A 14,668-nucleotide genomic window follows, 5' to 3' on the forward strand; every position below is an offset into this window, starting at 1 on the left:
ATCATCTGGCCTTCCGAAACATCTCGCGTTGCTTTGGACCAATCTTCCAGCTTTGACCTGAGACAGGCCGGAGTAGTCGAAAACGGAGCGCGTCGATAATCCTTTTCTCGTCCTTCGTCTTTTCCCCCCACCCCAATAGAGAGGAGGTAGGGCAGGGGAGGAGAAGAGTAGCGATGCTGAGAGGGGGGAAGGGAGGTGGAGGGGAAGCAGCCTCTGCGCCTGCGCACAGTCCGGGCACTCTGTCTAGGAGGCGGGGCGGTTTCCTGCCAATCATTTGGCATTGGCCCCTCCCCCCGGCTGCTACTCGTCTTTCCCGCCCTCAGCCCCCACATCCCCACCCCCACGCCGGCGTTGGCCCAGGGGTATCCTCGCGGGTGGGTGAGGTCGGGGCTGGGCGAGCAGTAAGATGGCGCCTCGGTCGGTGTGAACCCAGCTTGCCCGCCCCGGCTTCGTGAGGTGAAGAGCGGCGAGGGGGTGCTCACCCCCGGGGCCGGGGGGAGGAGGCTACACTCCACGGTCCGGGGGCGTCCGTGGAGCTTGGCGGGGGTGGGAGCGGGAGGCCCAAACCACAGGGAGGCGGGGTATGGGGAGCGGTCGGCGACCGACCTGAGCCCCTCTCAGTGGGAGAGGGGACTGATGCTCCCGCCCACCCCCGCCCCAAGAGCTGAGAGAAGGGCAGTTTGTGCCCTGGCCCTCCAGAGATAGAGGGCTGATGTCGCGGGCTTCTCTGCCTCCCAGAGATGGGGAGGGCGCTGATGCTACTGCCCTGCCCCCAAAGGTGGAGGACTGATGGTCCCTGCCTGTCCCCAGATTGGAGGACTGATGCCCCTTATGTCCACCTCCAGAAGCGTGGGGTACTTACTAATGCTCCTGTTTACCTTTACTTCTAGATATGGGGAGTTGACACCCCAGGTTCTTCCCTACCTCCTAGATGTGGAGGACTGATGCTCCTCGGACCCCCTCCCCACCCCAGTTGGGGGTCTGATGGCTCTTTCCTCTTCCCTCCCCCAGGGGGACTTGATGTCTCAGATCCCAACCTATTCCCAGATATGGAGGCTTGATGCCCCTGCCTGCCTTGTTCTTAGAACTGTGGGCTGATGTCTCCTGCCTCTGTTTATCCCTAGAGTTGATGGAATTGATAAATCCCAGAATTGTGTGAGGGTTTTTTGTCTCAAGAAAATGGAGTTGATTCTCTGCTCTAGCACAACTCTCAAAATGGAGAGTTGGATTTTTGATGCCTTAACCCCACATTACCCCTTCTCTTCCAACAACCATATGGAGAAGGTATATAGATTAGTAGGGTACTGTGTGGAAAGACCATTGGCTCTGGAGTTTAGAGGATCTGAGTTCAAATTCTGATTCTAATATTTCGTTTCTTTGTGGCCTTGGACAAGTCAATTAACCTATGTGAGGGGTTGCAGGCATTAGTTTACTCATCTATAAAATGATGGGGATGGATTAAATGGCTTCTAAGGACCTTTCTAGCTCTGGCTTTATGGTTAAGCCATCTAGGAAGTTGTGTTAGAATCCATCTTTGGTCTGTGCTGCTTTAGTAGAGTGATTCAAGGCCTCTGGCTATCCTCCCACCTCTTTAGTTTATAACCCCAAGGTTAAGACTAGTTGTGGGCTAGTTGAGTAAGTTGTTGTTTTTCTGGTATATTATCTATAAAGTGGAGTACTGATGTTTAGTTAGTAATGTAGGATTGTAGGACCAGAAGGGGCCTTAGTCCAATCCTTTCATTTTATAGGTGAGGAAAATGAGACCCAGCTATTTTAAATGAATTGTCCAACATTACACAGGTAGTAACTGTATAACCTGCCCTATAAGAATTGTAAGCATTAAATAAGTTAACATTTGTAAAGTTCTTTGTGATATAAAGCATTAATTAAAATCTTTGATACAAAACAGCTTTATATCTTCCTCTGCCCCCCCCCCCCAATAGTTAAGCAAAACACCCCTGTGGTGATTGTGATTGATGGGATATAGATTATTTTTTACTTTTGTAGTTTATTGCTGATAACCAAAAAGAGTGATTTGTTTCCTTTAATCTTAATAATTTGGTACCATTATTGTCTATTGAATTTAATCTGAATTTTGTTTCTTTTTAGCAATGACCCTATATTGTTATAATCTTTGTGCATTTTCTTATTGACTCTGAAAAGCATTAATTTCTTTAAAAAGTTTATTTATGCCTTCTGCTTTTTTACATGTCATTTCACTATATAAATTTCAGCTGTAAAATGAGATTAGACAAAAAGCCCCAATAGCCCTTTCCACCCCTAAATCTATGATGGCTTCTCCCTCACTGAACCCTCCTTTGTAACAATAAAAAAAAAGTTAAGCAAAACTGACCAAAGTGACCATTTTGGAGCATTATATTTTGGAGCAGCCAGGTGGCTCAATGGATGAGAGACCCAGGTCTGCATAAGAAGGTTCTGGGTTCAAATTTAGTACAGGTACTTCCTAGGCTTTATGACCCTGGACAAATCACTTAAACCCAATTGCTTAGCCCTTACTGTTTTTCTGCCTTGGAACTGGTACTTAGATTGATTCTAAGGGTAAGGGGGGCTGGGGGGGGAAGCATTAAATTCCAATTATGTACATGTACACAGCATTTTTGTTTGTTTTTGGTAAGGATGAGAGAGCAAATGCGTGAAAAATGAAACTGATTGTGTTAAGTGGAAGAGGTTAAAAATCAGTGATCTAACCCTATGGGGGCCAGTTTGGAAGTCATGAAATATCAGAGAATGATTTCCTCTTGCTTTTATTTCTGCTCTTTCCTTGACCACCCCTGTCACATGTAGTGCCCTAGCTTTTACCAGCAGACTGATAGCCCTTCTAATAAGTGGGTTTGGGGTGTGTCAGGTGCTACATTGTTTTGGTGCCCTGGATAAAAACCATCTTTGTGCTTTAAAGGAGTGGGTTTTCTGAGTAAGATAAAAATAGAAAAGGAACCTGTTTCTGAGGTTCCATTTGGGAGGCTGTGGAACAGAGAGAGGGGGTGGTAAATTGAAGTGTTAAGGTGGGGGTGGACAGGTGGCAAGTGAAGGGACAGAATAGGGTCACAGAAGTGATTGGAAACAGAGTAAAACTGGAAGGATTCTGGGAATGAGAAAATTCCTCTCCCCTTATGATAAAGATTTCTAAATGAGACAACCCATTTTCAGATGAAGGCTATCTATTATTTTTTTTACTTTCTGTCTCTTAACAACTTAAGACAGAAGGGCAAGAGCTAGGCAAATGGAGTTAAGTGACTTGTCCAGAGTCACACAGGTAGGAAGTATCTGATGACAGATTTGGACCTAAGTCCTCTTGACTCCAGACTTGGCACTCTATATACACTAAGCCACCTAGTAGTCTTCCTTTCTATTCACTATTAAAAGCTATTGATGTTTATTGTAGTTCTGCCTATTGGGGCTATAAAGGCAGGGAGAAAAGTACTGCAATTGTTTTATATTTCACCTATTTACTTTTCTTTATAGACCTTTCTCTTGAACCTGCTAGCTTGTATAGTGCATCACAGGTAAAATACAAGGTATTTTTACATTCATTATTTTGTTTAATTCCAACAATAACCAGGTAAAGTTTGGAGGATAGTTTTCCCATTTCAAAAATGATTTGGAAATTGAGGCTCTGGTTAAATGGCTTACTTACTTTTAAGGTTGTAACTAGCAGAACAGGAACTGAAGGCTTCTACTGCACCATCCTGTCTCAATTTAATAACTTTGCAGCTAGCAGAGTGGGGTTATTGATTACTAAACTAGGGTACAAATGTCCCACTGTTGTTAAGTTGATGATTATCCATTGGCAAAACCTGTCCACTCTTCCCCTCTTCCTTGGAAAGAGTCAAATCAATACTGCTGTTATTGTTGGAAAAGGAGTGTCACTTAGCTCTTGGATGTCTTCCCTCATCATTTCTGTGACATACAAGGGCACACTTTTGTACTTGTGTCCCCAATGTCTAGCACATAGTAACAGCTTAATAAAAGTCATCCCCCAAATAGGTAAAAGCAAAGATAATTTATTTTCATTTCTCTTCTGTGACTCTTTCCCATGTCTGTTGGAAGTAGATGTTAAACTAAAAAAACCCACAGAACTCTTAACTAGTCAGAAAAAACACTCTTTAATTAAGGAGAAGGGGTGAGTGCTTAATTAGGCTTCTTTGCAGAGCTGTGTGCTACAAATCCTCTCCAAGTCTCCAGACTCTGGCTGTGTTGGTCATCATGCTAGATAGAAACTCCAAAGTACAAAAGAATTTAGGGGACTTATATACAATACCATTTGGGGAATTCTGGGACTGAGAAAGATAATTGATTGATACTAGCCTGGCTACAAGGAAAAGGGAGTGTCCCAACTATACTGACTGGCTTGGGAAAGAAACCATAGCTAAAGGCTAAGGTGTAAGGGAATGGGCTACTTACTGTGGATACTAAATGGTCTCTGCTCAAATGTTTATTTTGGGAAAGGATCTACTATGGGAGAAGCTACTGGGATAAAAGGATATTTTAGCATTTGATTAAAATCTGTTAACTCCACCTAGCTAAGTCCATTAAATATCTTCAGGTCTGTTCAGTCTGAAACTGCTAGTCTGAGATTCCATTGGGGTGGATTTTCAGGGAAACTGGGACAAATTTGAGGTCTTCAGCTTACAAGTTAAACTTGGGGTTCTCTCAGATTCCACATCGATATAGGTTAAAGAGAATTCTAGATGAAGTAGAAAAATAGTACATGTGCCATTTGCCTTTTCAATATAGGAATTGAGTTGCAGTGGTAGTGAAAGGTAGATTCCTATTAATATCTCTTTATGAAATTTGTCTACTGATATATTTTAAATAATTTCTCGCAGTGGGGTTTTTATGAGCTTTGGGGGGAACATTTCATACTATTTTACTCGACCTTGGGGCCAAGGGAAGAGTACTAGGGAGAGATATAAGCTGATTCCCCAATTATTTTTGCTGAAGAGCAAGTATTTATTTTTTTTCCTAAACAACTACATCTGATTGGCTTTCTTTTATTTCTTTTTCCTTAAAAAAAAAAAACAAAATACCCTTGTTTTCTGCCCTAATAATAAGAGGTTAAGTGACTTGCCCAGGGTCACACTATAGCAGCGGTTCCCAACCTCTCAATTTATAGCAATGAGAATACATAATGCTTATCAGGTATTTACATTCCGAATCATAACTAGCAAAATTACAGTTTTGAAGTAGTCACCAAAATAATTTTTTGGTTTGGAGTCACTGCAACATGAGAAACTGTATTGTGGGGTCACGGCATTAGAAAGGTTGAGAACCACTGCACTATAGGAAGTATCCCAGGCCGGATTTGAAGTGTCCTCATGGAATCTAGAAACCTGCAAACTTTTAGCCTAAATCTGACCTCAGACACTTCCCAGCTGTGTGACCTTGGGCAAGTCACTTGACCCCCATTTCCTAGCCCTTACCACTCTTCTGCCTTGGAGCCAATACACAGTATTGATTTGAAGATGGAAGGTGAGGGTTTAAAAAAAAAAAAACCTTTTAGCCTAGTGAAATCTGATGATACCCCCCCCCCCCCCCCCCACCCAGTCGAGTTTGCTTGAAGGTGAAAACTTCAAGTTTGACCTTGGCCCATGAGAGTTTCTCCTTAAGGAAAAGCCTAGCCCTCTGGCTGGATCTTTCCCTTTTGTGTCCATTGTAAAGCATTAGCCTCTCCCTTTTATTCTTGTCTGGGACTCCGCATTTCCTTTGTTACCATTGTAAAACCAATCAACAATGTTCTCTACACACACACACACACACACACACACACACACACACACACACACACACACACACACACACTCACACACTCACACTCACACTCACTCTCTCTCTCTCTGTCTCTCTCTGTCTCTCTCTGTCTCTCTCTCTGTCTCTGTCTCTCTCTCTCTGTCTCTCTCTCTCTCTCTCTCTCTCTCTCTCTCCCCCCCCTCAAAAAAGGTATTTAAGCTTCCCAACTTTAATGGCTTTGTAGTTTTTTATCTGAATGGTGAGGAGGCCTAATAATGCATACACCTTTCACCCCTAATTAAAAGTGTTTTTTTCTGACTATTTAATAATTCTCTGTTTTGTTTTTTTTTTTTCAAATTTAACAGAATCTGGGTCCTTCACTCCAGGCCTTGTGCTCTATCCACTGTGCCACCTAGCTATCTCCCAATTGACTTAAGTAATATATTCCTTTCATTTGCTAGGACCTTGAACTATGGTTTCTTCACTGTCAGGCCAGTGTTCTTTCCACTTTTGCTGTCCCACTGTCGCTCCTTAAGAATTCATGAAATAAGGGCATCTATGTTGCTCAGTGGATAGAGAGCCAGGCCTGGAGATGAGAGGTTGGGGGTCAAATCCAGTCTCAGACACTTTCTAGCTGTGTGATTCAGGGCAAGTCATTTAACCCCCATAGCCTAGCCTTTACTACTCTTCTGCCTTAGAACCAAATACTTAGTGGTGGTTCTAAGACAGAAGGTAAGAGTTCAAAACAAAACAAAATGAAATACAATCTGTGGGTCAGTTTTGCTTAACTACTTTGTTGGGTTGGGGAAGAGTTATGCTGGGGACAGTAAGGGTTTGTTGGGATAGTGATAAGAATTTTTTTTTTAAGTATCAGTAAGACATTTTTGATACAGTAGTAATGCATAGACTAGAGAGAGTTAGTTATATAAGTCTTTCCCTAAAGGCCTTTCTTGTTTTCTTGACCCCCAAATCCAACTTTTTCACATTCTCCATCAAGATCAAAATGGATAAAGTACAGCCTTGTTGCCTATTATAATTAACTGAGGTGAAAGTGATGAGAAGATCCTTTAATTTTCTTTGTGTCTGCAGGAAGGTGGGAGTCAGTCATTTTGACACCTCCTGAAAGGAAGGAACATCCAGCAGGAGCTGAAACCTAGAGCTGAAACCTACTTCCAATTGGTCTCGTGGCAGAGGCAGAGAGATTGCTTCAACAGTTCCACTCAGTATGGAAGGCAGTTCTTTATATTCTAATGCTTCTGACTTAGTGCATGAACTTAAAGTTATATTTAATGATAAAATCCCCAGGGTAAAATGGCTTTAGACATGCCAGAGAGGATCCTGTTTCTGCATAAACACTATTTAAATTGGAGTAATAGAGTTCTCTGTTTGTCTAAAATACTAACTCTTGTTGTTTCTCCAGATATGACCTGCTCTCTAGACTCCTCTGTTGGTTTTGATGCCTCCGGGCCTGAGCAGACTAAAATCACAGCTCTCCTACCTAAAGACAGTGATCCAGTCTCATCCTGGGGTAGATTTGGACAGGATGATGATGGACTAGATGACTCCTTACTGGAGCTTTCTGAGGGAGAGGAGGATGATGGTCACTTCAGTTACACAGAAGAAGAGATTCAGGAGCTGTTGAAGGATGATGACTCACTAAATGAACAGTCTCTGGGAGGATTAAGAAAAGATACAGGTGGTCAAGCTGAGAAGTTGGAGAACTATAGTTGTATTTCATTTGACTCTCCTCAAGATATAAATGTACTCTGCAGCACAGGACCCAGGGCTGGGCCAGCTAGCATCCATAATCTACCTCAGAAAAATATACCAGCTAGGCATGCACCCATTCCAACCAAATCACCTAGCAGACACTTTGTATCAGAAAAAAATCTCTTGAAAATAACTCTTGTCCCACCATTTAATACAACAGTTTGTGATGCATTTGGTCCAAAAGAGACTGAGTCTTCTTCAAAAGATGGTTCCAGTAATGCAAACTGTTTGGGAACTCCCTCCTCCTTGGAGAAAGATGTGAATAGAGAAGGTCATGGCCAGAATGATGGCAAACTTTGCACTAAAGAAATTAGCTCTGCTTGTTCTGTTTGGAAAGGGACTCCACCTCCTAAAGCTGGCCCTCCACAGGGGCCTCCTAGAGCAAATACACCTATTTGTGAGGAGTCCGTACCTGTAGCTTCTCCGACCTTGGGACCGACTCCTAGACCAGATGTGGCACTGTCTTCAGGCAATGATGGACACAAATTAGGTGACACAGCTAGGTCTCCAGCTGTACAGTCTTCATCTACCAAAGTAAGCACAGTCTTGCCTTTCTCTGCATATGTTTCTCTCTTTGGGATTTTAGTTTGTTTTGACCTTGAATCCTATATTAGGCCTGATTTGGGAATGAATTAGGAACCTTCATGGACATAGATTAATAACAATGTCTCTGTAGCCTTTTTCAGAATACAGGGTGCTGTCAACAAATGGGTTTTGCTTTCATTGCTGTCATTTGCTTTTGCTTTTACTAAGCTCTAATTTGACATTTTCCTCCTTTTTGTGTTCTTATTTGAATGAAAGCCGGTCAAACTAGACAAGGATTCTAAAAAGAAGGAAGGGTATGAGAGAAGATTAGGGAAAGTCATTCCACTTCAACTGGCCAAAGCAAGGTAATGTAACAAAATCTAATATTGTCTGATGCCTAGGGGCCCCAGTTTTCTTCCTGGACCTGCTGCCCTACCCTAATTTCTACTGATTTTTCTCTACTTTATGGGTAAATTTGGTCCCCATAGAAGGTTTGCACAGGAACAAAGAGAATACACAAAAATAATAACTAGGTTGGGCAGTGGGATGTACAAATTGTGGCTGCTCTCTTCATGTAGAAATGTGCAGTTAGCTTAATTCTTTTATAGTTGGATGAGGCTTTGGGGCGTATACCCTGCTAGGGGAAAATGACCAGTGTCAGATTCTGCCTTTGTGCTTTAAAGTTGGGAAGACAATTTACCTATGTTACCTTATTACATCTTCACAACTCTGTAAGTATTCCAGGTATCATCCTCATTTTATAGATGAGAAAATTGAATCTCAGAAACAGGAAAGTGATTTTTGCCTGTCACCCAGCCGGTAAGCGCCAGATGCTGAATTTGAACCTAGATCTTTCCTGTCTAAATTACACATTCCTTCTCCCATACCATATTGCCTCTTCTGCCATAAAATACGTTTGGCTGGATAATCTTTAAGGTGCCTCTATATGAAGCCTTGCAAATTTAGAAGTCTTTTCCAGTCTATATCTGTTTTTTTCCAGAAGATGGCAGTATCAGTATAAGTAATTTCAGTACAGAAGGGAGGTGTTGGGATAAATTGTCAGCTTGACTTCTAATAGTAAAGGCTCAAAGCAATTTCATTGTGTGTTAACCTTTTCAGTGTTGATGTAAGCTTGTGATTTGGTTATATCAGTATAACAAGATCGTATGCCAAGTGATCACTTTGGGGGTTTGAACTTTTTTTAGGGAAAAGGTAGAAAGTTTTTGGTTTTTTTTTTTTTGATCAGGGAAAAAGAAGTTAGCAACAATTACATTGTTCTGCCTTACCTGGTTTAAAAGTCATTTGATAACCTATCATTTTATATGCATGAGGAGATATTTTTCCTACAACTCATCATTCAGGTTCCCAAGGAACTTAAAATCCCATTTTGATGAGATCCCTTAAGGTTTCTAGACCCTCAAAGAATCATTCAGTGAATGTGAAACTCTTTCTAGAATCTGAATGTTCTTTCCCTCTTTTGTTAGCCATTAGTGAAAAGAAATCAAATTGTTCAAGTGCATCTTTTTTTATTTTAGACTCCAGCCTTAAGATATACATAGCACACAGCTAAAAGCAATATTGTCTTCTGTCACTGGGTCCTAAAGAGAACATTGCCTTTGGGTATTAGTTACTTGTTTGCCTGGCTTCTTCTGTTTTGTTGAGATGAAACTCATGAACTATTTCCCCTCCAACCCCCCCTACCCCTTGGTATGCTTTGTTTTAAGGAGTAAGATTCAGACATTCTCGAAGACTGAGCTGGAACAGAAGAAGCAAATTTATCTTAAGAATGTCATTGCTCACTTAAAAAACCCTCTGGAATCTAACCAAGGTAAACAGGAATGGGGTGGGAAAGGTGCTGGGGTCTTTTTATTCAGTCCTGTGTAGCTCAGGTTGGTGGAGTTAATTAGTTTTGCTGAAGCTGGTCAGTGTATCTTAACTGTCTGCTTACCCAAAGGCTAGAACTTGAAAAGAATACTTCACCTTAGATTGTCTTTAAAAAAATTGTCTGTTGGGGGCAGCTGGGTGGCTCAGTGGATTCAGAGCCAGGCCTAGAGATGGGAAGTCCCAGGTTCAAATGTGGCCTCAGACATTTCCCAGCTGTGTGACCCTGGGCAAGTCACTTAACCCCCTTTGCCTTGCCCTTACCACTCTCCTGCCTTGGAACCAATACACAGTATTGACTCTAAGAGGGAAGGGAAGGGTTTAAAAATAATTAGTTTTGTTGTCTATTATTAGAATGAGGACATAATGCTTTCAATGACAGTAAATGGAGATTGTCTCTTTTTTGATTATTAACTAATGCAGACTTATTATTTGGTAATGATTAATGTTAACAGCTAATTATTATGTAATAATTGTATAATTCTATAGTTTCCAAAGTAACTTTTGCTTATTTTATCTCATTTGATCTTAACAGTATAATTCTGTGAGATAAACAGGATATGTGATGTTAACCATATTTTACAGATGAGAAAACAAACTTAGAGAGGGAAATGGATTTAATTATGATCAGATGCTTAGTAAATGTCAGCATTAAGATTAGAGCCTGAGGCAATCTGGAGTTATGCCCAGAGTTATAAAACTGCATATACCCTTAGACCCTGCAGTATTATTTTGTTGGGTCTGTCCAGAATGATCAGAGAAAAAGGATAAGAACCTATATGTTTTAAAATATTTATAGTAGCTCTCTTTGTAGTGGCAAAAAAAACATAAATTGAGGGGATGCTGATTAATTGGGGAATGGCTGAACAAGTTGTGGTATATGATTATGTTGGAATGCTATTATCCCATAAGAAATAATGAGCAGATTAGTTAAAAAACATGGAAAGGCATATATTAAATTATAAAAAGTGAAATAAGTAGACTCAAGAAAACATATAACTAGCTACATAATTAATGTTTGAAAAATAACTTGTGAAAGCCCATCTCCAGAGAAAGAACTGAAAAATGGAAACACAAAAATTATATTTTATGTATACTTTTTTTTTTTTTGGTGCGTGTGAACTGATGAGTTCTTTAGTTCGGGGATGGAGAGAGAGAGATACATGGGAATATTGATATAACTAACAACAAGTGTAAAAAAATGATTAGAGCCAAGGTCATGTAGTACTTTCTCCACTGCCTCTAAGCAATGTGATGTAGTTGGTTTGGGGGATAAAGTAGACGAGGAGGTGCTGTTCAGCATAGTTTTCCATGGTCTTCATGGTTCTTAATGATCTTGTTTCTTTTTCTGGTTTGCCTGCATTGCAAATGCCATACACCTTGTGGGCACCACCAGGAGCAGTAGGGAAGGACTAGGACATTGATTCAATGCAAGGACAAACTCTTAACATTTATAACAGAAAAGAGCTGCCTTGGGAGGAAAGGGCTTTTTTTTTACCAGAGCTTATCAAAGAGACTAGGGGGAGTGTTTGTCAGGGGGGTTGTAGAACAATTCCTTTGGCTCCAGTTTGGACCAAATATTCTTTAAGATTCTCTCTACCTTAGAGTCTGTAATTACATGAATAGCTGTGAATAATTTTCCATGTTCTTTAAGATGAGCTCTTCTATTCTTGTTCATTAGAAGATGTTGCAAGCCAATTCAGTCTCCAGTCCAAAAGAGGATAGCTCCCAGTGCAATTCATTCTTAAGTGTTGGCTTATTTGGAGTGATGGGAATGAGTTGGGATAGTAGGGATAAGATATCCTGTTGAGACCAAACTGAAGAACCATATCCTGAAGCTGCTGTTATCAGTCATAACATGGTCAAAGGTGAAACTGTATTTTTAAAAATCCTTACCTTCTGCCATCGATAAATATAAAGCCATTGACTTAGATTTTCACCATTTGTTACCGAAGTTTAACAGTATAATACCATGTAATAAGTAAATACAAAGTAAACAGTACAGTAGCCACAATGGAGAAATCAAAATGGCCCGAGAATAACGTCAGTCAGTATATACTTGCTCTTTGTGCCAGATGAAGAATTACAGCAGCCTAGGATAATCTTTTTTTAGAATATAGATTGACTTGTAAACTCTGTCACTGAAGAACAGTGGAAGTTGATGAGCAATAGGACATTTCTCAAATAGTAAAGTGGTGTGGGGAAAACAATTATGTGGAAGGCTTGGCATTATACCCCAGTAAATTATATACTCCCAAGAACAGTTATGAATGAAAGGACAATGGACAAGGAAATGTCTTATTGTTAACTGTGGAGCCTTTCCCCACTCCCCCTCAACCCCCCATAACACTTCATGTGAGGAATTGGAAATGGGAAGAGTGGCAGACCAGATCAAACACAAACAGAAAATAGCCATGAAGGAGGTGATGTGATTATAGAAGCAAGGTACCTAAAAAGAGGGAGCTATTAAATGATGGAATATAGATAGTATTTTACTGTGAAAAGCTGGCCAACAGAACATCAGCAACTACAAACCCTGTGTATATTTATCTCTTTAAAATCTTTATGAGAATGAGCTACATGTTTCAAGGTTATCCTGGGTGAAAATGAGAAGATAACAGTCATGCTCTTATAACTCATGTCAGTCACTTGTATGAATATGTAGATGTCAGCTCTATAGAAAAGTATAGAAAATACAATATTCCACTGTGAAAATAAAAAAAAAACAACTATTTGGTTTAGAGCCCAAAACAACCTTAAAATAAGTTGTAAAAACACTTTCTAGATCATTAGAGGTTTCCTAATAGATACAAACCAGAAAAAAAATTTACAATACACAGTATTGACCCCAAGACAGAAGGTAAGGGTTTAAAAAAAAATTAAAAAAATAACATTTTACTGGAGGATTTTCAGGAAGGGGTAACCCATTTTCTCTAGAGGAAGTTACAAAGTCTTTGCTTTATATTGAGCCTAAATCTGATGTCTGTCAAGAACAAGGCTATTCTCTTTTCTACCCAATTGCCCATCAGATATTCAAAGATAATTACCATATCATGTCATCCCATATATCTTCTCTAGGCTAACATCTCAACCTCTTTCAGTGGATCTTTTTTTTTTTAACCCTTATTTTTGTATTAGAATTGATACAAGTATTCATTTCAAGAGAGAAGAATGTTAAGGGCTAGGTAATAGGGGTCGAGTGACTTGCCCAGAGTCACACAGCTAGGAAGTATCTGAGACTAGATTTGAATCTAGGACTCCTGTCTCCAGACCTAGCTTTCAATCCAATGAGCCACCTAACTGCCCCCAGTGGACCTTCCTATGACATGGCCTTGAAGTTTCTCATCATTCAAATCACTTTCCTCTGCATATGTTCCAGCCTGGCACTATTCTTCTTATAGTGTTTGAGAAGTGATTTGACCAGAATAGAGGACTCTAATTTACCATCACATCATTCTGGACCCTGTGTCTCTCTTAATAGAATATAAAATTTTTTTTAGCTATTACCTTGCATTGTTGACTCAGTTAATTTATTTTTAATTATAACCTATTTATGATTCTACAATATCTTTATATGCACTGCTCGTTTTTCCAAGTGAGTCAGTGTTACTTTTTGTGTTTTCAGAAATTGAAAAGGGCTGTTGATCATTCTCCAGGGAATAAATAAACAGACCATACAACTAATCCTAAAAAGATTTATTGCATGATATTCTAATTCTTAGGAATGCTGGAGGCAAGTTGGAATGTTCTTCACTTTTGCATCTCTAGTAAGGTTTCCATTAACTCTCTGAGAAGCATATCAAATATGTTCATGGGAGTGAAGGAATGGTGGGAGGAGGTGACAACTCAAAAAGCTAATGAGGGTCAGGTAGTAACTGGCAGGTTCTTTAGGAAGATTGTAGTCCCAGAGAGAATTCTCTTATCAACTTTCTGGGTAGTATAGAAACCTGCAGTTTCAAATTGGGATTGGGGAGAAGGTACCAGCATCCATGTTATCTTCAGATGTTGGCACCAGATACTCCCAACATGGCTATCAAAGTTCTCTTTTTATTATAAAAAAAAAAAGGCTTCATCTCTGACATTCTAGAAATGTTTCCATTTTCTACCTCTCAGAAATTTTAGGGCAGGGAGCTCAGGATAAGGATCATCTTGCTTATCTCTGCTACGGATGCAAAACTAAGGTAACATCAAAAACTTTTATGTAGGTGGAACTTAGCATTATTACACATAGCTTCCCAAGAGCTTAAGGTTGCAGGGAAGAAGAACAAAATTGTAAATAAATTGCTTATGTTTGCAGAAAGCATCCTAAGGAGTTTTTCTCTCTGACAAATTCTGTTATTGCTTAGGGGACTGGCCTTGAATTTTGTTCATTGTTGAAGAATAATAAACCCCTTATTTACCTTTCACTTGATGTATTTCTAGCAAACAATGCCAATTTGCTTGTTAGGATAACATTTGCAATTTAAAAATTTTCAAATAATAAGCATATGCTTTTTTGTATGTTTTAGAAAAGGATATAGAATTATAGAGGCTGCACATTATGGAATTTCTTGCAGTAGTTACTGTTTTGTTGGTCCTTCCATAATCCTGGATTGGCACTGAAACGCTTCATTTTTTTCCCCACATCAACTTGTCAAGCCTTGTCTCTTCCATACTGCACTAGTGACGTTGATTTTTTTTAAACAAATGTTCTTATTAATGCTCTTTTTTTCTTATGTCAATGTTCCTTCACAGTGATCCTCCT

The 14,668-nt window shown here is 40.1% G+C and overlaps 1 protein-coding gene across 7 annotated transcripts in view; it reads left to right on the forward strand.

Moving 5' to 3' along the window:
• The first annotated feature begins 14 nt into the window (after window positions 1-14).
• The window catches only part of S100PBP (S100P binding protein), a 32,251-nt gene continuing 17,597 nt past the window's right edge, over window positions 15-14,668 (forward strand). For 2 of the 7 annotated variants that reach the window (XM_056795301.1, XM_007492901.3), the window contains exons 1-6: window positions 301-456; window positions 3,484-3,536; window positions 6,838-6,971; window positions 7,169-8,052; window positions 8,320-8,408; window positions 9,768-9,871. In XM_056795301.1, the coding sequence (XP_056651279.1) occupies window positions 7,171-8,052; window positions 8,320-8,408; window positions 9,768-9,871 (1,075 nt within the window). In that variant the 5' untranslated portion in view covers window positions 301-456; window positions 3,484-3,536; window positions 6,838-6,971; window positions 7,169-7,170. Of the gene's footprint in view, window positions 147-273; window positions 457-3,483; window positions 3,537-6,837; window positions 6,972-7,168; window positions 8,053-8,319; window positions 8,409-9,767; window positions 9,872-14,668 lie in introns of those variants that run through there. The other 5 variants (XM_056795300.1, XM_007492900.3, XM_007492898.3 and 2 more) reach the window with 5 other exon arrangements.

This window comes from Monodelphis domestica, chromosome 4 (genome assembly GCF_027887165.1).
Source record: "Monodelphis domestica isolate mMonDom1 chromosome 4, mMonDom1.pri, whole genome shotgun sequence".
In the NCBI taxonomy this organism is placed as follows: Eukaryota; Metazoa; Chordata; class Mammalia; order Didelphimorphia; family Didelphidae; genus Monodelphis; species Monodelphis domestica.